General features: G+C 40.8%; 1 protein-coding gene across 2 annotated transcripts in view; it reads right to left on the reverse strand.

The window, feature by feature from the left end:
- Nucleotides 1-217: 217 nt before the first annotated feature.
- LOC120502428 (sodium channel protein type 5 subunit alpha-like) overlaps nucleotides 218-23,639 on the reverse strand; it is a 212,529-nt gene continuing 189,107 nt past the window's right edge. For both annotated transcript variants that reach the window (XM_039709853.1, XM_039709844.1), the window contains 7 exons: nucleotides 21,712-21,834; nucleotides 15,303-15,584; nucleotides 9,187-9,240; nucleotides 7,541-7,678; nucleotides 6,974-7,078; nucleotides 6,214-6,484; nucleotides 218-4,552 (listed from right to left, as the gene is read on the reverse strand). In XM_039709853.1, the coding sequence (XP_039565787.1) occupies nucleotides 3,318-4,552; nucleotides 6,214-6,484; nucleotides 6,974-7,078; nucleotides 7,541-7,678; nucleotides 9,187-9,240; nucleotides 15,303-15,584; nucleotides 21,712-21,834 (2,208 nt within the window). In that variant the 3' untranslated portion in view covers nucleotides 218-3,317. The remainder of the gene's footprint in view (nucleotides 4,553-6,213; nucleotides 6,485-6,973; nucleotides 7,079-7,540; nucleotides 7,679-9,186; nucleotides 9,241-15,302; nucleotides 15,585-21,711; nucleotides 21,835-23,639) is intronic.

A 23,639-nucleotide genomic window follows, 5' to 3' on the forward strand; every position in this document is an offset into this window, starting at 1 on the left:
TTGAGGGGAGTTCTGCATACCATACAAAGATACCATTCCCTCTTCATCCCTAAAGAAACACACCACAGAACAATAGAAAACCCAATAGAAAACCGACCTTCCAGTTACAAAGGTTTCTGAAAGCAATTTACAATTCAGTTTTAGAAAGTTGCACTGTAAACATCTAGAGTTAAGACCCTCTTTCAGATATTTTTTTGCATTACTTCTTTTTTTTTTAATAGAGGTTTTGGGTAAAAGAACCATTTGTAATTGCATCAGTACACAGGGTCTCACAGCAATGACACTAAAATGTCCAACTCAAGGGTGAAATGACCAAAGGAAGGGCTCTTCTCTAATAAAATCAGTGACCAGCTAATTGTCTCTTTACATTCCTTTCATTACTGGGCCTGACTCTCTTAATAAGAACAGCAGTTGAATATTTTCTAAAATAAGCTGCAAATAATTAAAATATTGTTAAAGCAGCATAACCAACAACTCATTTCTGAGTGCAGGCTGGCGTTTTCCTTGGGTTTCAGACAGTTTACATCATACATGAAAAGAAATCACATGAGAAATGCTCCTTTTCCTTAGTACTTTTCCCTCTTTTTTTTTTTATTCTAAAGCTTTGAAAGGAAAATAATTTTGCTACTTGTCAGCCAATAAATGCTTGTTCAGCAAGTAATGAATGTACTATTTTCTAATTAAACAGTTTCATTATAGGCAGCAGCTTGTTGCTAATGATCGATAAATCCCATTGAGGAGAAAACATTTCAATCAGTAAGTCGTGTCCTCCGAGTGTCAGCCACTCTATAAACTCACAAGATACATATATATGTATAGATATACGTATGTGTGTGTATATATATATATATGCATATAAATATAAAAATCGCATACTCTTTCTGGGTGATATGTACAGTCAGAATAACATTACAGCATAAATACACAGGGAATATAAAGTTTCTCTAATTTGAGAAGCCTTGAGCAATTCTGAGTTTTTGGGGGAGGTGAGGAGTGGGGAGGGGGGAAGGAATAAAGAATGTTTTTACTTCAAGGAACGACGAGTAGTCCCCTTAAGTTAGAATCTAATTACATACAAGATTTAAAGGCAACAAAATGCCCAGAGGAACAGCCCTATGTTATACACCATAGACATGGGGTTAAAAGGGCAAGAGAGCATGATTATAATAATACTTATATAGTATGGTTCATTCCCTTATAGCACTTTGCAATCAGAAAGTCTTACAACACCCCTGTGAGGTAGGTAAGTATTATTATTCCCATTTTACAGATGGGTAAACTGAGGCACAGATAGGTTAAATTATTTGCCTAAAAATCATGTAGTAAGAATCAGGAATAGACCCCAGGAATCCTGATGGCAAATCCTCTGAATTAACCAATAGACCACTCTCAAGTGAATGCCTGAGACACCTCTCAATGAATGGAGAGAATATATTAGCCCATATTTACACAGATACATTGTCATCCTTTTTGACATGTTGTCGTACATATTCTGACTTGTTTAGAGGACAGATAACAATGGCCATAGATAAACTTGACTGTAAGGTGTTGCTTTAATTCTTGTTGCCAACCCCATGTGGTTTTTTGACTCCTTCACAACCTGGGATGTAACTAAATGTTAATGACAATACACCTTAAATACATTCTTGATATCTTTGCTTCTCCAAGGTGAAAAAGCACAATTACTCTTCCTTTAAAGTGCAATGGCTCATTACAGAAATCTCAAGATTTTCCATGAAGTCCAACCAAACCCAAGTACAATCAGTCTGAAGGTGAAAAAGAAAGAACTTGTCTGTTATGATGGACATGTCTCTATATTCCATAAATAATTTCTCACATTCTATTGAGGCTGAAAGATAATAAATAATAATCTATGTTAGCACGTAAAAACCTCTAATACTTTTCTACAGCCACACATCCACCTTTCACCGCATTGTCATTTCTTTGGCCTGAAGCTGAAGGACACATCAACTGTAAATATTCCTTTGCCTACAGGAATGAGGATATAGCTATTATCTAGTAGATTTTTTAATCAGTTCCTGTATTCCTTGTCCTTCCCCAGAAATCTTACTGTACTATCTGAGAAAATGAAAGATGGACCTTGAGTAGAAAGGATTCAAACCCTCAAAATTTGTATACAAATCCAGAGATAATTCCCCTCCCACCTTCTTGATCACTCTGTCACAGCTATTCTGCACAGCCCAGTTGGCATTGATTTATTATTGATACTATTAGTAGTATTCGGGTTGTTTTTTTTTTTGAGTAATATTGATTCACAGAGCTCCAAATAAGGCTGCTTAGCACAGTGTTCCTGGGGAAAATGTAACCTATCCCACTACCTTAACAGAAACTTTGCCAGCCTAGATGGTGCTTTGGATCACTACACACAAACGTGATGCGCTACTTCTATGGCGAGTTTGATTGCGGATTTCAAAGCAGATTCTTGAAACATACTAAAAAATTAGTGCTTTTATTAACAGTTTTACAAACAGAATCCATTATAGTCTAGTTTCCTGAAGGATAGAACAAACCATTTCTCTCATTATTTTGACATCATTTGCTTACCTGGTTTTTTGTTGTGTTTTTTTTTGTTTTTTTTTTTTTTTTTTTTGTGTGTGTGTTTCTGCTGATGTGCAGTTGCAAGTCCTAAGAGGGAGGGCTTAGTGTAATCAGCAGTTTAAATGTTGCTAACTTGATACTTCAATTTGCAACAATTTTCCTCTTCAAGTGATGGGGATCCCACAAGTTTCTATTACCTTGACTCAGAGTTCATCATGAAGAGAGTAAGGATCATTAATCTCCATGGAAAAAGAGACTTCATTTTTTTTTAAGTAAAAAAATATCAAATATAATAAATTTATGAAAGACCATTCACAACATATACAGTAAGTGTTACATTTTGCTACAGCAGCTGTGATTTTTTTTTTTTCTTTTTAGAATGCAAGGTCATACATCGCCATAAGTAAACACACTAATATGAGTAAGACCTTAAATGAATGTATACAGCCAGGCTTTATCTGTGGATAGATATACACTGTGTTTACTGTTTTACAGTCTAGCCTATTCTTATTCACACCATTGATATAACAGCTATGACCCTGCAGAGAATCTTCCTGTGCATATATAAATATAAATATTGAGCCAAGTCAAAAACAGCAGGGTCAAATGTTATATGACTTATTAGACTCCTGTAGTTAAGGGTAAAAACTCCACTGTTTCTTTTGCAACTAATTTTTAATAAGAAGGCTGCTTCAATCGTTGTGTAGTTACAGCATTACATTCTGTAAACAATGTTTTAAAGCATTCTAAACAAACATTTAAACAATTGATTCTTTATCCTTGTCGGGTGAGAGAAGACAATCTATAGCCTCATCGCTTTTGCTCACGTCCGTTATCTTCAGCTGGAGGTTTTCACTCGTGCCTCTGGTGACGCTGTCGTAGGATGGAGGGAAAGAGGTGGAGGACAGAGTTTCTGATTTGTCTATGGGCCTGCCGTAGTTTTCGTTCATCATGAACGCAATGAGACCCTCCTTCTCGGGCGCATCGTCCTCCAGGATGCTGCTCTCCAAAGTTCTGTGCCGGTACAGGTAGGATGCCTGCTTCATGGAGCGCCGGAACAAATGTCTCCTGTAGGCCCTCTGGATGACGATGGCGGAGACCTCTTCTTGTTTCCGCCTGAGCGTCGTTGTAATCGGCTCGTAGGAGATCTTGGAGGGATTGGCTGCCATGAACTTCTCTTCCATCTGTATTTTAAGGGCATCCATCTCTCCGGATTCTCCTAGCACCCTTTTTGTAAAAGCAAACAAAATATCCAAGCAATGGATCCTGTCTCCGCTGACCATGGGCAGGTCCATCGCTATGAGTTTGATTTTGTTTGGTTTCGCTATGCGCAAAGGTTCTGACAGCGCGTCTGCAAAGTCTGAAAGTGCAGAATACTCAATAAACTGAGTGGCTTCGGGGTCAAACTTCTCCCAGATTTCATAGAACATATCAAAATCATCCTCGCTTAGAGGCTCTGTACTTTCCTCAGTGGCTACACTGAAGTTCTCTAAAATAATGGCTATATACATGTTTACAACAATGAGAAATGATATAATGATATATGTGACAAAGAATAAAATCCCTACGGCAGGGCTCCCGCAGTCTCCCTTTGAACCATTTGCATTGGGAAGGTTTGGGTCACAATACGGTGGTCCAGTGTTTAAAATGGGGTTGAGAAGACCATCCCAGCCAGCTGACGTGGTGATTTGGAAGAGACAGAGCATGCTGTTAGCAAAGGTTTGGAAGTTGAACATGTCATCAATCCCATACTCCTTCTTCACATAGGCAAAGTTAGCCATGCCAAAAATGGCATAAATGAACATGACCAGAAACAGCAAGAGGCCAATGTTGAACAGAGCAGGAAGGGACATCATTAAGGCAAACAGGAGAGTTCGAATTCCTTTGGCTCCCCGGATGAGTCTCAGGATCCGGCCAATCCGAGCCAAACGAATGACTCTGAAGAGTGTGGGAGAGAAGAAATATTTCTGGATGATGTCAGAAAGTACGGTGCCTTGAAAAGAAAAGAGACAGACAGCAAGTTAGTACATGGGAAATAATCCCAGGCTTTCCTTTTAAAGCAATCGGTCAGGATTATTGAGGAAATAAATGGAAAGTTGCCCAGAGTGGAAGGCTCACAATGAAGGGAAAGGCATTGTTGCTTTTTCATGCCCATTTAATCCATAAGCACTTGTGAGACTGTAAGCAGAGAATGGTAGTGGCAGTCTTATTAAGGGAAAGCTTTTCTGTTGGTAATGAGAAACCAGGACCAAGTCAAGACACAGATAACTGCAGATTTTTGACCCTGACCCACCTAAGAAATTTGTCTTGAGTGCAGATGTCAGAATTTATCTGATATGACAATATTTTTATCTGTAAAATAATGAGTGAGAAATGTTGATGAGCTTGGCCTGGGTTTTTTTTAGCTACCACCAGAACAGTGCAGGTTTCTACTGTGTATCCACTTGGTTGGTTGTTTGCTTATAAATTTTTCCAGTTTCCCTGATAGAGGGAACTAAGGGCTAAGGCTGTGCTAGCAAGGAAACGAGCTTTCACCCCTGTACTAAACTTCCTGCAGGAGCAGAGCACTTGGTCCAGCAAGTCTAATGCCAAGTCCATGGCTGCAGTGAGCCCTGCTGAGCTCCTGTCTCCCACAGGAAAACTGGCATGGCCCAAGGCCTCTGACACTGAAACAACCTGGATGGTCACGGGACAGCACAGTGAGCAGCATGACAGCTCTGGTTAACTGTGTGCTATGGGCATATCCAGGGCTCCTGACACCAAGGTTCTGCTGACAGCTGTGTGGCAGTGACATTCCTGAGTGACCCAAACCTGTGAAATCCAGGCTGTTCAATGCCCCCAAAGCACAAGTGGGTCTCTGAGCACCAGAAATTTGCACTGGGATCTTGCAGATTCCCCAGTCCACTACAGGGAGTTCAGAGCAGCAGGAGCATCAGCTGATGTTTTCCTAGAACAATACTTTTTCATTCACCTATTCCCTCCCTCAAAATGGAAACTTTTTTCCAGAAGAGTTGAATTTCTGAGCTCCTTCTCCTCACTGGATCAGTTGATCACCTTCCAGTTGCTGCTACTTCCAACTTTAGTGAAAACTCTTTTGGTAGGATTTCAGATTCATTTGACCTGCACTTCTTTAGCATCTAAATACATCTCCAGAACAGCAAATGGCACAAGTTAACAATAAAACTGTGCCTTTTTGTTTAATCCCTTGGATGTGTCAGGGTGCAGAGCTCTAGTAACAAAGCTGAGAAAAGTCAGATTCACTGCGCTGCCCAAACCTGCCCTGAAAGACTATTTCAAACTTTTGTAATAAAAAGCAAATAGGAAAGCAATACCATTCCAAGTGTGCCACTTTTATGTGGTTTTTTTTATTTCTCTTTCATTGACTTTTATGCAGAACTGGTGTTAAGTGTATGTGGTGGCCAGTTTATGTTTTATCACCAGGTACCACTAAATGTAGAGTTTGATAAACCCCCTAATTTTTCTGATCAAACCACTTTTTGTGGTATGCTAGTTATAATTACCTATTAAAATTGTGTTTAGGATTCAACTCTCTGAGTTGAAAGCATATATTGTTGCACAAAATTAATTTTGCCAATTAATTTTACGCCTGCCTTTCTAACCTTGGAGTCTGGGTGAAAATCCAGGGTCACCTACCTACGATGGACAGAATCACAACCACAAAGTCAAAAATGTTCCAGCCGTTGGTGAAGTAGTAGTGTCGCAGAGCCAGCATTTTGAAGATGCACTCCCCAGTGAAGATGGCAACAAAAAGCATGTTGATTTTGTGGAGGATGTTCACTTTTTCTTGACTTTGGTCATCTGTTTCCACCATCATGGTAACCATGTTAAGGCAGATGAGAATCATGATGGAGACATCGAAGGCTTGTTTTGAGACGACATCGAAAATAAAACCTTGGTATTTGTTCTGGGGGAAAAGAAAAGGTTTAGTTGGGAAATTTGAGCTGTGTAAAAATTATGTAATTGTCTCCTGATTGATCAGAAAGTAGAGGAAAACAGACAATATATTGCATCTGACTGGAACTTCATAAACTTAAAAGTGACGATGAGTATTTTTTGGATGGAGTTTCCAAACCCATTTCCTCCTAATGCTTTTTGAAACTGCTGTAAACAAGACACTGGACTGTGTCCATGAGTTTATTCAGTGCAGGCAGGTGGCCACTGGCATATGTAAATGGCACATGTAAATTGCAATGTTAGCCAATGCTGCAGAAGAGGGAATTTTGTACCACAGGTCACTGGACTTGTAAATATAAAAAATCAAAACACATAATTATTAAGTGCCTTTCATCTGGGAGCAATAAATCTTCCTATGCTGGAGAGTGGAATGGTGCTTATTCCAGTAAATAAACATTCAGCTATTACACAAAGTTCAACTGAATTATGCTGTTCTTACCAGCGGCCTTGGGATTGGCTTTTGAGGTTTCTTAGATCCCAGCTTTTTCATTGCATTATAATACTTTTTCTGCTCTTCTGTCATGAAGATATCCTGGCCACCTAAGTATAGGGTGAGAACAACACTATTACTTTTGATGAAGAGAGCTTGCCTCTGCCCCCTTCTAAAGTTCAAGGATGAATCCTCTCCTATTTCATTTCCCTTTTAATGTGGCTTTCATCAGGTTGCACTGCTCAGAGGGACAGTGATGTTGGTGCACAGAGGACACCAGGCCAGTCTGTGCCCCTGTGTCAAATTTTGTGCCAGACATCTCCTCTGCCTGATCTGCTTTGCTGCATTCTGTGGGGAATAGAGTCCCCCACCCTATATTTTCAGGATGTTTATGCTCTAGGGACACCAGGGACTGCCACAGCTGTGTCTTTGTGGAAGTCCTGAAGGTGGTTTCTGCAGATGCTCTGCCACTGCTGATCTCAAGGCTGATGTGGCAAAGCCATTGCTGATAAATCTGCTCCTGGCCTTGATCCCTGCAGCAGTCACAAGATGATGTGTAGCATATGCACTACTTATCTTTTTCTTTTGTTGGTTAAAATTGTCAATGATGACACCAATGAAGAGGTTCAATGTGAAGAAGGACCCGAAGATGATGAAAATCACAAAGTAAAGGTACATGTATAAATTACATTCCCATTCAGGCTGCTCCTCGCACTGCAAAGGGAAAAGGGAGAGTGTGAAAACGACACCACCTCTGCACACATCAAAATATTGATGCAGTCAAAACAAAGCTGTACACTGGAAATAAAAGTTATGAAACATGAGAAAAATACTGTAACTCCTGTGAGCAGTCAGCTCTCCTCTGAAGTTTACCACTGGCATCTGCAATGCCACAGTCACTTCAGCAACACTTCACAACACTGTCACAGCAATCACACTGCTCCAGAAAGTGCAACTCCAGAATAAATCCTACCAAATGTTCTCAGTCTGAACCCAGAAGAGGAAAATAATCAATTTTCTGATTATCCTAATGCTTGTATGAGCTAATGGTACTTACAATAAAACAGAAGTATGATTGCAGTATAATTGAATCCTAATGAAAAACATTGCATTTTTTAAGTGCAATTTTTTTAGTGAGGGGTGGAATGGCATAAGGTCTGTTGCTGAAGAACTGAGAAAGAGGTGACTTGAGTCTGATAACCTCAAGTCACTTCTGCCATGTGCTCAGATTTGCCCCATCAGCTCCTGGTATGTAAACAAGATGCATTCCCTAAATGCCATATTTTCTTGTGGGTTATCCATGAGTTTCATTCAGCAGCAGGGAGGATACCTGTGCATATGTACCAGGATACATCACCATCATGAGCTATGTTATGCAAAGGTACTTCTCTGCTCCTGTGGTGCCAGGAAGTTTTTCCACCCCTTATTCCTCCCCTTAGGCCTCGACTTTTGCCCTAAATTCAGCCTGTCAAATTCCTAGTACCAGACAGCTGCCTCAAAAATTAACAGTAAGTGCAAACCTGTTCCTCTAATACAATTAAAAGAAGGAAAGAACACTGTAGATCTTTCCATAAAAAAGATAAGCAAATCACACATGGTGTAGCAAGGGAAATTTTTTGTTTGTTTGTTTGTTTTTTTATGGAAACCTGAAAGCTGAACAGGATGCAGGTAAGAACTGAGCTGTCACCAGTCACCAGCACATCTCAGTCAGAGCTGGAAGCTCACACCACCCTCTTTGTCTGCCAGGAGTTTCTCCACACTCCTCCAGTGCAGCTGCTGGCTGCAGAAAAGACACTTCCACACAGTGAAGGTGTAGGGAGGGTTAAATATTTGTCTCACAGGGCAATTCAACTTAAACCCAGCACTTTTAAAGACATGTTATCAACAGAAGCTGGAAAATAAGGCAGTAAACAGGGAGAGGGGAAGAAATATAGAGAGCAATTTAGGTCTTTGATGGACTCAGACTAATTCTTGAGGTGCCTCTGTGTCATGGGAGTTCTGCAGGAATAGATAAATCAGTTGTGTAGGAATAAGGGCCACATTTACTTTAATTTCAGGGTCATCATGCTCCAGTACAGCTACCAACAATGAGGGTCTGCAATGTCCCAGACAGGGACTGGCACCCTGCATGTATTTAATTTTGTTGTGTTTGTTGTTAAGCATCATCAGTGCTGCAAAAGGCAATGGAACAGGAAATTATTAATTTCCTTGCAGAGACTTACCTCTCTTGAATCCACTGCTGCATACATAATATCCATCCAGCCTTTAAATGTGGCCTGGAAAAAAAATCCCACATAAGACATAAGCATATTAAACAAGTACACCCTGAAATGATATAATCTCTATGATGAACTTTCAAAATGCAATGTTGAGCATGTAATTCACAATTAATACATTGCCTGCCTTGCAATCTAACATGTGTCCTTGACTTTATGCTCATTTAGATATTTAAATTAATTCCAGTATGGTTTTCTCCTGGATTTTCTCATTTCTGTTTTCTGACTTTCTGCACTTGGAGGGATAAAAGAGAGGTTTTTAGTAGAGATTTTAAGAAGGAAAGAAAACATAACAGTTAAAGCTTTGGAAGTTCTGACCTGAAAAATTTCAAGTAATGAAGAGATATGGGTACACATAACATTAAAGAATGTTGTCTTGCACAAGCCTTGAACAGGTGAGATGGATCCCATCCATATCCTGCTGAAGGTTGGATTCTGCCCTCTTCTAAACCAGGGCAAATCATGACAATATTAAACCCCAGGGACCTGCATAAATCACAGTTGACTTGAAAGAAGCAAAGGCAATCAACACCTGCTGTGAGCCTGGCCCTGGAAACTCAATCTCCTTTACTGTTCAGATTTTCTTTTTATTAAGCTTTATGAAGCCAGTAGTTTTAATTTATTTTTTTAAATAATTGTTTAAAGAAGAAAAGATTCCACAGAAGTCAGTGTCTCTCATTGGAATGTTCAATGCAGAAGGGCAGTGACAGCACTCCTAGGAGAAACACAGGGAGGTGATTTTTTACTATTCTGTAGCAAACCCATGACTCTTTGATCTCAATATGTGACTCCTATTAGGCACAGCCTGTGCCAAGCACACCTGGCATTAGGTCTGACTCTGGCCTAAGCCCCACTGCTTTATTGGGGCTCTCTAGAACTGTTTGTCATTTGACTTCTGACCTATTTAGACCTACACTAACCTAAGTCAGAGTGAGCAGATAATGAAGCTTTTTTAGATTTATTCATTTCATCAGATTTACACTGTCATACATATAAGACCCACACCCAATACTTTTTTACACCCTACTGACACTTAAGCTGAATTTTGCCCTATTGTGTAGGCAAACAATTCCAGAGAATGGCAGCAGGAATTTGGCCAGAGGTAACCAAGAGAAACCCAGGCAGTTGGGCTGAGGTGGGTACATTCAGTGGTTTCACAACTCTCTGTTATCGTATTAAATCCTGGAGGTAATGCTGCCTTCCCAATTCCTTCTGAATGCTACTGAGCCAAAGGAAAATGTACAAGAGATCAATGATATTTCTCACAAAAGTATACATAAAATAGTGTTTAAAGGCTGCACCTATTGTTATCTACTGCCTGAAAGAGATTAACCCGCTCACCCAAAGCCGAACCCTTTGGAAAATCTCTTCCATGATGCTGTGTGTTAAAAATCACTTTAGATGAAGTATATACAGGAACAATCAGCAGTTTTATCAAAACAAATAATTATTTAAACCTGTCATACTGATACTCCTTAAATATCCTAATATTTTCCTTTTATTGCCATTCTCTTTCTAATCTGATGAAAGAATTTCTGCTGCCATTAGGGCTTTCAGCTCAAAGCTTTTCAGATTTTCAGGAAGGGTGCCTGGGATGAAACATGAAATCCTTTCCCAGTGGCACAAAATGATATAATCTTAGCCTGTACTTTTCTCCCACTTGGGAGGAAACCTTTTCTTTTGAGCAGCTATTTTACCCCTCAATGTGTACCACAGACTCCAGCAACTCTCCTGCAAGGCACGGTGGTTTGTGGTGATAAAGGATGATGAAGTGATCTGACAAAAATAAATATTAAGAGAATGAAGTGCTGTGATTTTCTGTTTCCCCCAGTTGCTGAGAAGCAAGAGAATTAAAAATCTGTGGGATATCTGGAAAGCTTCCCTGGACACTTCACCTGCAGAGCGTAACAGATACTGAGAATGAAAGAAATATAACACTGAGAAAAGAAATTATTTATCTGGAATTACTAACCACTTACACTCTGGATAAGGAAGTGACAAAATCTGTGCTTGAGTGTTTGTGATATTATCCTGCCTGGAAGCTATCCAGAGAAGCACCATTTTCTACTGAAACTGTCATGTGATGAGATTATCTACTGATAAACTCATCCTGGGATGGGATTACATTTTGTTATTTCACTGGTGGTTAGAGCTGCAATGCAGCAAATTAGTGGGGAGGAGGAAAGGTGGGATGGCACTAGTGCCCTCACACCAAATGGTGCCTTGAAGTAAAGCAAGTCTTTAAATCTGTAAGCTTTTGGGGTTCCTTTTCTTTTTCTTCATTTTTCTCTTTCTCATTTTTTTTTTCCCAGCAAAGGAATAGTTCAATAAAAATGTCTGCTTTTTATGGCTGAAACACTGGCCTTCACATTGCTGAAATGTTTCTTTGGACATAACTGCTAAGAGAAATTTCTGAAAGCTAAACCAGAGATTCTTTTGCACATCCACAGTGACAGTAACGTCAGGCATTGCAGTTCACAGAAGTGCAAGAGATGGTGTAATGCAGTAACTTTAGACACTCAACTCTGCCTCATGACCATTTTGTGTCTGATTTATGGGCTCAGTCAGGACTTCAAACCTGGCACGAGGGATTGCTTTAACTCTGCAGCTCCTGCTTGCTGTGCTGGTCTGGAAGTGCTTCTTTTATCTCCCCACTCCTCACCTGGGGTTCCAAAGTGACAGAGTTAATGGGACAAATTCAAAGATAAGTAGAATATAGTCAATCTAAGTCCATTCTGTCTAAGAAGAACTTTTCCAAACAAGCCAGATGCTGCATGAAGGACCACTTAATTCCTGGGTATTCTTCAATAGATGGCTGAAATTTCAAAATACCTTGCCGAAAAATGTGCAGGGGTGATCACGGGGTGGAAGCGTGGGATTACACAAAGGAAATGCAAAACTGCTACTGGAAAGTTAAGATATTTGATCAGTTCAAATACAGATTTATAGAACACAGGTGCTGTGATACTTTAAGGAAATTTGGAATACAGAAAAACTATTCCTGAAGCACTGGTTGTAGCAAGACCTTTTTGCTGTTAGTCTTTTAGGAGTGTTAAATCACCAGGAAAGTGAATCATCCTTCTTGTAAGTCAAAAAGCTGTGATGACAAAGATCTTTGCCTCCCCATGAATGAGGCATTCCTCTTGCTTGTAGACTGAGCAGAGAAATTACCTCTGTTATTTTATTAACCTAGTTTGGGACAGCCTGCTTTTAGTTGGAGGAGCTTGACATTTTGCCTTAATGTCTTCTCAAACTCATTAACCCAAAGTGCCAATTTCAGGACATCACTATGGATCCCAATCAAGGTAGGAAAAGAGCAGAAGATATCTGGGGCAAAATTTATGCAGTTCTCAACTGCATTGTCAGAAAACTTTCCTCTGGGTGGATTCATGTCCTAAAATTTCCACAGTAGCAACTTTCATTTCTTTCAAATACGCTGCCGAAGAAGACAGAACATCAAGCAGATTTCTTTTACATGTTTCCATTTGGATTTGCAGGCATTCCAAAGGAACTTCAGAGCCACTCAGATCCATGCTGTGGCAGTTGAAAATGTCAGCAGCCAAAAGACAAGCCGCACTTGAATGCTCATGTTTTGGATCCTGGCGGGTTGTAACCCAAATGCTTATCTCCTCCTTGCCCTGCTGTGCAGAGGGATGCACAGAGGTGTCTGACTCTCCAGAGGAGCTGGGCTGTCAGCTGAGCCCCTGCACTTCCCACAGGGGTTTGCCCATGAAATGTGACCCCTTATGGAGAATATTTGGCAAGGGGCACCTGCAAGCGACACTCCTGGCAAAGGAGATCCAGATTGGGTTTGGGTTTGGGCCCCTTCTTTGTGTGTGTCACCTTTTCACTTTATTGCCTGTGGTCAGCAGCAGACATAAGAGCTCCAGGTTCAGGATTAAAGCCAAAATCAATCCCCTAATGGAAACTGGCTCCTGCTCTTCCTCTGTGAAGAAGGATCTGCCACCTGTCTTAGAAATCATACCTGATTTCCTGCTAAAACCAGTTCTATTTCTCTCCTACCCAATACAGGATCATAGGTTTGAAAGAAAACATTTCCCCATTTTCAACTGGAAAAGAGCAGAATTAGTCCATTCCCTTCAAATGTGTGCTGAGATCCACCTTACAACCAGTCATGTTACTTCTGCCACCACTGATCCCAACAGATGTGACCAGAAAAGACTGCTTCAGGATATTCCTTAGGAAATGCCAACTTATGAACAGCTGAAGATTTTCAGAAAATTGGAGCTTGATTCTTATAAAAGAAATGGTGAAGGAATAGCTACCTCTCTGATGGAGTTTTTCCCCCCCCCAATAAAATAGACAATTGTTATGTAATCAGAGGGATTAAAAAACTTCAGGTAAGGCACAGTATTTTAAACCTGGAAATCCTTGCTCATCTACACTGGGTGTTTAAATGAAAGACAAAGAAAACACTATTTAGAACAGAAAATCTAATTAAAGGCTTTCAAAGTGAAATAATCCACCCTGCATGGCTGAGCTGAATATCATAATTATGTGCAAGAGATAAAAGCTCTCACTCTCAGCAAGTTTATGTCATGGAAAGAATCAAAAGTGGTTGTGCCCATTCCAAAGTTTCTGCTTTCCAGAGGGCATGAAAGAAAAACTCAATGGACACTGATCAGAAGATCTCAGACTCAAGTGTTTGTGTACCAGGAACTGCACACATAAGAACAAGGATTCCTACCAGAAAGGAAAATTGCTTCATGGAGCTGTTCCATGCATCTGTGACAGAGAAAACCAGATCTGAGAAAAGCAAACTCACTTCCTGGGAAGGAGAAGGGCTGGCAGATCTGATGGGGACCTGTGGGAGGCTCGTGCCCCTTTGGAAGAGCAGGAGGGGGCTGAAGGCAGTACCCTGCTGCATTGCAAAGCATGGATTCTGTGGGTGACAAATGAATTGAGCTCCCAGAACACAATTTTTAATCCCAGAACTGAGGGATGAAGTCACAGGTGTTTCAAGAAATAAACCTCCCTGTCCAAAGATGTAGCGAGGAGCTTATTTAACTCTGCATGCAAAAATTGCAATGAGCAAACACTCCAAGTGCACATCCAGCCCCTGTCATCATTTGGCTCCAGATTAGGAACAATGGAAATAAGCATCATAACCACTACTTTACATGAGAGCCCTGTGGAACTGAAACACAAAACAATTTGTCTGAAATCACCCAGCAGTCCAGCAGCAGAGCCTGGACAATGTGGAGTCTCCTGCGGTTCTTTCTGTTAGGTTGTCCTGTGTCAAAACACAGTGAATCTCAGTGCATGCAACCCATTTATCTATATTTTACATTTGATGGGGGGAAAGGTTCTAGGAGCAGCTTCCTTCTGCCTTTACAGCTCAAATATTGCCATCATCTTTGAATTGAACCAGTCTCTTTTCTGCTGTGCTCTTGCCACCTTCCCAGAGAGGCTGGGCTGGGGGCAGTGTCAGCAACCTGATCCTCACCACGACCCACAGTTAGATTCAATCTGAATCCTTATTTTAGCAGGTGGACACAAGGTGAGGAACTAGAATGAGAGGCACAAGTGTCCTTCTCAAAAATGGAAAGTGAGCAGAGGGACATAAATTAAGACTTCAGCTTTATGCAGTAACTTCTGCTGGGAAACTGAAGGCACTAGAACTTCATTTTTCCCCAGCAGGATATAGTGAAATCTCAGGCTGTTCATGAGGGCCAGTGCACTCTGTCTGCATGGACAGTCCTTCCTCCAGCACAGATTTCTTTTCTGGAAGTGAACTTCGCCCTGGATTACAATATTGACAAAAATGGTCTTTAATTAATTTCAATAGTCTAATCACTTCCTAGAGAACTGTATTAGTGACACAGCAGCAGAAACCCAAATTAAAACCATGAACTGCCATAATATCTCTAGGCCAAGTTCATATGCAAAATGTGATTTATTTACACTTGAGGAAAGGCATTGTCCTGATGGATAAGGCTGCAAAACCCAGAAAAGCCCAGAGATTAATCTGAGCTTTTAAACTGATGGTTTCAGTGAGAACCAGCAACATCTGCCCATGAGTTTCTGGCAGTCACACTTACCACTTGCAGCAGAGCCAGGTACCCAGCACCAACATTATCGAAGTTAACTTTAACTTTTGTCCAGTAAAACGTGCCTGACACGTTGTAAAGTATGCAGTCACTCATATTGTTAATAATTTTAGAGTCCAAAGGCATATCTCCTTCTGTCTTATTAATGCACTTCCCAAACTTCCCAGCAAAGAGGTTCACTCCCATGATGCTGAAGATGAGCCAGAAGATGAGGCAGACCAGCAGAACATTCATGATGGAGGGGATGGCTCCCACAAGGGCATTGACCACCACCTGGGGGAAGCAGGAAAGGGAAAGCAGAATTAATGTCAGCACTTGCATGGACACTTCATTAACAAGATGTTGTGCACCCTTGATCAATGAGTCTGAACCCTCATATGGTTACAAGTGGATAAGCACTGACACTACCTGAGGAGCTAGTCCCTCTAAAGGCTTCAAACATGACTATTTTTTCCTTTTGGTAATCAAAGAAGGAATCTGTTGGCATCCCACCCAAGGGTTGCTGCTTTTTCAAGAGGAATCTCTGAATTCAGAAGTCATCTTGACCTGTCAAATCTTTCTGGATAGTACACTTCAGTCAAACTATAATAATAATAATGTGATTAATTGGAAACGACTGGGGTTCACTAGAGTGACTCAAAATAGAGGAAAAAAGCTTTCTGAAATCTTTGAATCCACTCAGGCCTCTGTAGCCAGTGGGTTGTGAACTATAGCTGTGATAAATTTTGCTTAATTAAATAATAGCTGTGTTCTGAGTCTGTAAGTGTTGTTTTGATTTACTGCATTGTTTATTTTATTTTTTTATTTTCTTCCCTAATAAAGCAGTGTTATTTCCTGCTCCTGTATTTTTTGCCTGAGAGCCCCTTAATTTCAAATTTATAACAGTTCAGAGGGAGGGGGTTTACATTTTCCATTTCATGGGAAGGTACTGCCTTCCTTAGCAGACATCTGTCTTTGCAAACTGTTGGGGTTTAAGGTGGTTGAGGCATCTGTGCACATCAAACCTGACACTGAAGAATCAGAGAATCAATAACAGAATATCCTGAGCTGGAAGGGTCCCAGTTCCCAATCCTGCACAGGACATTCCAACAGTCACACCATGCAAGACAAGTTCTGAGGGAAGAACTCTATCACCAAATGTAGTTTTCCCCTTTCCTATACCAGACAGGTTTCTCCATGTTGACAGCCTTTGCATGGTCCAGGCAATGCTGCCTCCCAGATACCAGCCCCACAACATGAATTTCTCTCCATCCCTGTCTCGTGCTTTGGAGATTAAAATCTGATAGGAGGCCACTCAGCTCTTCTTCTCCATCTACATTTCTGAAACTGAGACATGGTGATATTGATCCATAAAAATTAAACTTTATTCAATTGGTGAATGTGATTATGGAAAATGTCAGCTCTTCTTTTCTCTTGTGTTAGTGTCCAATTTTCTGACAAGCTAATAATGTAACATTCACTTCTCCATCATTTTTGCATTGCTGTGGAAGAAAAATACCCGAAGGAGTGAAATGGTTTTCATGCATGTATAGCAGCAGCTTCCTCTACAGCACACAATACAAAATTATGTAGATCTTCCAAAACTCAGATTTATATTTTGTGCATTTATGAATGAAGCTGATTTTCACAGAGGAAAAGCAGTTTGACCAATTGTTTTGTTTTGTTTTTCTGTATAGGCCCATTCCTGATGACTTTTCTTGGGATTTTTTTTGTTTTGTTTGTTTGCTAATTTTATCTTTCAGTTTTGGACTTCAATCAATTTCTAACCTCATCATTTTTAGACCAAATTTACCATGTTAACCAAAATGCCAAATAATTTCCAAATCAAGGGCTTGTTTGGATATAGCCTTGGCTCTTGTCAAAGTAGTTTTCATTTGCTTTTCTGCACAACAATTTTTTTCTTCAGTTCTAACCCATGCCACAAAAACATATCCATTTGTGTTACATGTGCTGCTGAACCCAGGTTTCAGCAGTACAAGTGGTGGCCATGCCCACATCCTGCTTTTTCCCTTCTGCTGAGTTATGTTCAATGGCCTGTAGATAACAAAACAAGACACGAGGCTGGAGCAAATCCTGCAACACCTCTCTGAATGAATTATTAACAAGGGGGTTCATTCTTCCCTTGCTGCTTCTGCTCTTACACCAGGGTGATGACATTTGTTCTGGTGGAAGCATTCTTGTTTTGCACTGACACAAGTGAGAGGAAGACCTGGATACATAAAGGCAGGTCATTATCATAAATTCATATTAAAAGTTGCACATGTTGCCATGGAAGGGGAGGAATTTCTGCTGCACTTTGGAATAGCAGCACATATATCCATGTGTAAGAAAAGGTTTCATATTTGTTGGCTTCCATCAATACCTTTACAGGTGAAACCACCTTCTAGGTGACTTCTTTAGGGACAGCCTAGAAACTGAGTCACCCTCTGCCCTAACTCAGAGTGGTGCAATTTATAACCTGTGTTTGGTCCCCAGCTCCCCTGATCTCACAGGCCACATCCTCAACCAAAGCTGATTCAGATTTTCAATCCAGAAATAGACTTGCATGATGAGTTAATCCTCCCTTTGCTCTGAGGGAGCCCATCAGACTCCCCACAGTGATTTCAGACCCAGACTATAACCCCCAGTGAAGCTCAGGCACAGCTTTTGCAAAGCCATCTAATTTGCAGTGTCACGATGTCAAATAATGGAGGGAAAAAAGTATTATTAGATAATGTGTTCCTGGTGCCCTTTGTCCTCAGTTTTAGAAACAGTTGCTGCATTTTTTGGTGGAATTTGTTGAACTCATGATATCTGCTTAGATGTCTTCTCCTATCATTCCTATCTTCATTGGGAGGAGTTACCACTACACATTGCTCTGGGTAATTAAAAAATCAGAGCTTCCTTGTAGCTATCATGTTTCTTTCAGATTTTTAATCACACTCACAGTTCCCTGCAGAGACTTTCCTATTTTGAATTCCCCATTTCCAGCACTTTCATGGAATTTCAGTGTTGAAGCACTGCACTGTCTCTCTGTTTCCTGGGTTATTTCCCTGCATATTCTGGAATTCTAACAGTCACCTCATTTGTCAGATTGGCCCCAAAACCTGTGTCCTGTTGAACAGCCATCCTGATCCCTGTGTTCTCAGCTGTTTTCCAAGAAACATCCCCCAGAGTGACCTACATTCCTCCTCCTGAGGTAATCAAAGTATGTGGGTTTATTAAAATGTGTGTTGTACAACAGATCTATTTTTCACTGTGATCCAGATCAGCCAGCATAATTCCCTTATCTGTAATTTCACTTACACTGATTTTGAGTGCTGTCAGCAAAGATTTTGTATTTCCTTCCAGATGCTGTTAAAGTACAAATTAAAGACAGCTCTCATTCTCAACAATCCCTCACCCTGAGATGCTCATCACCAAATTTACAGTGTGGTCACTGCTTACAATTACTTTTTGAGACCCATCACCCATTTTAAAATGTGTTTACTTGTCTTGGTACAAAGCTCATGTTTGCATCACAATATCTCATGGCATCAGATTCCTCTCTGAAATCCAAGGATTCTGTATCAGCACAGTTACTGTCATCAGCATAATTTGTAATCAAATCAAAGGCCCATATCAGTTTTACAAGAACTATTCCCATGAAATCATGCTAACTAGCATTAATTATGCTGTTTCTTTCCTGCATACATCTTGTAGCAGTCTCACCATGACTTCGCCCAGTATCATTTCCACATTAAATGGTCTCTCATCATCCCCCTCATCCTTCTAAAATACTGCCTGAAATACTGTAAATACATCATTCTAAAATAACCTCCCTTGCAGGGAAGTGCCACCTCTGAAATAATTCCCTGATGGACAAAAAATGAGGAGGCATGAGAGATGTCATTATTTGGGACAGGCAGATATAAGCTACTTTACACTCATGAGTGTAAAGCCTCTGGGTCTACAGTCCTGTCAGGTGGGATCCTGGTTTTTCTGGGGTCTTTTTCTGAGGATTAAGGGACAGGATGGCACCAGTTCATCCTTATTTTGCAGACCTCTCACAGCATAGGAGCTGCTGAGACTTGTGCCAAACTTGCAGAGCTCCCAGACTGTTTGAAGATGGGGAGAGAACTGAGGTCTGATGGCAACAGGTCCTCTTGGCCACACAAGTGCTGCTCTGTGCCTTTGTCTCAAGGAAAGTTGTTCCCAAAATTTAGGCACAACATCAGTGAAATAAGTCTCTTACTGCAGTAAATGAGAACTTTCTTGCTCCTGTTCTAGCCCTGCAGAGATGTTTCAGTTATTCAAGGAGGCATTATAATAGAACAAACTATTATTATTATTTTCTCACTGTCAGTGTTTGCTTCTCGACATTATCATTATTTAATCCATCACAGTGCTGGCAATTTTCCTGTGCATTTTGGAGCATATGAACTCCTAATAATGAAAGGTCTAACTGTCCCTAGTCTTGTTAAGTGTGGTTAGACAGGCTAAAACTAAAATGATTTGCTTTTCCAATAGCACGTATTCTCAATTATACTTTATCATGGTTTACAAGCTAATTCACCACCTCTGATAGCTCAGAACGACTGAATATATTTCAGCTGCAGCAATGGTACAGGAAAGAAAAGGGGATATTGAGTCAGGAACTGAGGGGCCTGTAAGAATGAGCATGCTGGGAAGGAAATTTGCTGGGCTGATCCATGTTAAGATCTTCACCAAGCCAGCCTCCTGCTATTCTCAGAGAAAAGTGAGGAGTTTTTGATGTTACTTTTTCTCTAGTCTACTAATGCTTTTCTGATGTTTTTGGCTCATTTACCCACTGCTATTCAGGTTTGAATCTAATTTATTTAAATTGATGTGAATTCATGAGTAAACAATTGTATGTCAGCTTAGAATACACTGAGTTTTGCTTGGGCTTGTTAATCCACCAGTAAAAGCTAAGCCTTCATAAGCCAAGTCTAAACTGATTGGAGAGAATCTGTGCACAAATCACTCTGGTAGTCAAACTACTACTTTTGCTAATACTGAATGCTGAAATAGTTCCATCTGTGAATGTTTAATAAAGACTTAGAGTGAGGTCATCAAACGACAGAGTGGGAGCTTTAATTATTGTCAGTAGTGCAACCTCACTTTGTGACTTTGCACTTTGCTTCTGTATTATTTGGTCAATTACCTGCAAAATATTGCCTGACTGCTGGAAAGACTGTGGTGATCAAAGCAGTTCAGGTTTGGGTGCCTGGATAAACAGAGCCTTTTTAATCTTTTTGCCTTAGTACTAAAACAGGTGGTCTGCAACAATACTTGCCTCATCTTCACCCATAAAAATAGCTAATCACAAAATCTTTGGAGCAAAGTGTTATATTGCCAAATCTGGTCATCCACAGAAGAGGGAAAGAATGGATGTGGTGTTTTCCTACACTGCTGTATCACCATATTTCCTGGCTCATCTCAGTTGTTAGGTCCTCCAGCCTTCAGTCTCTTGCTGTGAGAGCATTGCAATGCAAATAATTCACTGCTGGGAGATCAGTGCATGAAATACACATTTAGTCACTGATGATTCAGACCAAAATTCTGTCTACAGGAAAGCTTTACCCTGAATATACATCGCTGTGAAATATGTAGCCTAGCAGAGAGATTTGGGATCATCAATATCATTTGACACAGAATTGTGTCACAGATGTGCTTTACCTTGCTATGCAATCTGCAAGGTTAGCAGTAACCTCAGCTCATACACAACACAGCTGTCACCACCTGCAAGTCATGCATGGTGTGAGGAATTAAATAAAGTGCTTATCTAAACAATCATTGATTCTTGTTAGCAGGTAGGCTTAACAAATAATCAGGTATGCTGTGGGAATATAGCCATGGTGGCAAAGGAATGCAGAAAAAGAAAGATATGGATGCACAAGATGGAGCAACAAGCACAAGTTGCATGATTTTAATGTTAATCCCAGCATTCCTCATTAAAACTGCAATCTGTTCAAAGGGGAAAAAAAATCATTCATTCATTTGCTTTCCCTATCTTTAGCATTTCTAATTTTTGCTTTAATTATTAGTGAAAACGTCCTCAAGAACTTTCTAATCACTCTCATTTTAACACATGTCAAAACAGGGAGCAAACTTTAGCTTGGCTGCTCCCCTGATACACCTTATAATGGAGAGGTAGTTGATAACCAGATGCTTCCTCATCTAAAAAGCTGATTTTTTTTAAGGTGTAGTGTGACAAGTTAGGCAGCAGGATTAGTTTATCAGTAAATCCACCCAAGGATAAAGATGTAATGATACAACCGAGACCCAGCAGGGATTTCTTTGTTGATACAGCACCATCGTTCATTTGCTTTGGCTGACAAAACCACGAGCAGCAATCCCCAGTTTCACCTTGATCCACACAAGGGTGAGCTTTGATGGACGCTTTGTTGTGTCCTCTTACCCTCATCCCCTCAAACCGTGACAGGGCTCTCAGCGGCCGCAGGGCACGGAGCGTCCGCAGGGATTTGATGGGACCCATCTCGGAGTATCCAAGAGTGTTGGCAACCAGGCTGATCAAAGACACCTGGATGGAGACACAAAGTGAAAATTCAACCTGTTACAACACTCCTGACGTTTTCCTTCTCTTCTGGCTTTCCTCCCTGGAAAGAAACAGCTGGTTAGTGGGACAGTGGGGAAAAAATCTAAAATGGGAGCTATTACATTGGATGCACACAGAAGAAAGGATGATCCTTCACAAAGTGGATGAAAAAAAGATCACCATAACAGACCCACCACTCTGTGCTGTTTTCCGTGCACTCCCTGAGGTGTGTGTATGTTCCACTATCCACAATACGAGCCAGGTAAGTGTTACAATTGACAGCTTTTTGGAAGAAAGCACATCTAACCCTTTCCAGCAGAGATAAAGGATTTTGGTATTTACATTTAATCACTAGTCTTCAACTCAGTGATTATAAACAAGTCTTCTACTTTGCTGGCAGACATGACTAAAACACAGACCTTAAAAGAATGCTGTGCATGGCTCTTCCATTCTGCTCTTATTCACTTTTTCTGGTTTCTGCACAGTCTCTAAATGGAGATGGAAATTTGACAGGTGCTCAGTGTTGAGGCTCACACCTTTCAAAGACTTTCTTTGAAATGAACTTCCTGAATCTGGAAACAGCATGGAGGGGCTCCCGTGCTCTTCATGTTCTCAGAGCTTTTGTAGTGGCCTAGTTGGTCAGAAATGTGGGTGGTATCAGGCACAGGACAGGATTCTGAATGAACTCAGTGGCAGTGGAGATTGTGAACATATGGAGCAATAGGGTTCTGCATGCTCAAATCAGTGTTCACAGCCTGAAATCTTACTGAGCAAAGAGTGAAAACAAACAGCTCTCCAACACTGTAGGTATCATGCCAATTTGCATGTATTAAAAAAACCCAGAACAACAAAAAAAACCCAACCAGAATAAACCACCACATACTATAAAACTATCTTTTCAGAAGGAGAAGCCTGTGTATACTACTTTCTTCCTTTTAATTTGTTGGGGTTTTTTCTCATTTACCATTCTCACAGCCCCAGTTATCACAGTATTGGATATCTCATACTCACCAATGGGAGTGTGCAAAGCTCATCTGTGAGGAGTGGGTGCATTTTAGATAAATGTTGCCATTTTCAAGATAGCAGCTAAGCCTAAAAGCAGGCACTCCTCTACATTATAAAAAATAGGTGCTAGGAAACTCCAGCACCTCCTTAAACACTGACACTCTGGAGGGAAACCTTCCTTTTAATTTTAAGATGAGGTGATTTTAACTCTGAAGCCCACTGCTGGCTGAGCAGCCCAGCATCCCACAAGGTCTGGGATAAATCAGGGCAAGACCAGCCTGGTCCCTAAGCCCCAAGGCAGTGTCCCTTATGGAGCAGCCTTTCTCCTGAATATGCATTTATTTACATACCAGTGCTGTCTGCACAGCTCAGCACTTTGTAAAAACTCACTCAATTTGTTAAATTATTTACCTGCTGATGGCTTTATTGTGTCATGTGGGTGACTAAGGGCAGGAGGTCTCAGAGAAACCCAGCCTGAGCTGGGGTTTCTGCCAGGAGAAGTCAGCCCCCCTCCTGCAGATGACTAAGTGGCACAGAGGCTGGCTGTCACCCTGGAACTTGTCATTCCTCAACAAGGTGTGACACAGACTCACCTCCTGTGCACAGACCCAGCAGCTGGGGCAGAACAAAGGGCTTCATAAACACTTCTGCCTTTTGGTGCTGAGTGCCCTGCAAGAACATCACACCAGACAGGCAGGCTGGGTCCGAGGTCTGATGTCTTGGGCCTCATAGACACTGAGGAGGTAAAAATCACCAGCACAGCCTTTGCTTCCATCTCTGGGAAA

Source organism: Passer montanus, unplaced genomic scaffold (assembly GCF_014805655.1).
Source record: "Passer montanus isolate IOZ18808 unplaced genomic scaffold, ASM1480565v1 scaffold10, whole genome shotgun sequence".
NCBI classification, from domain to species: Eukaryota; Metazoa; Chordata; class Aves; order Passeriformes; family Passeridae; genus Passer; species Passer montanus.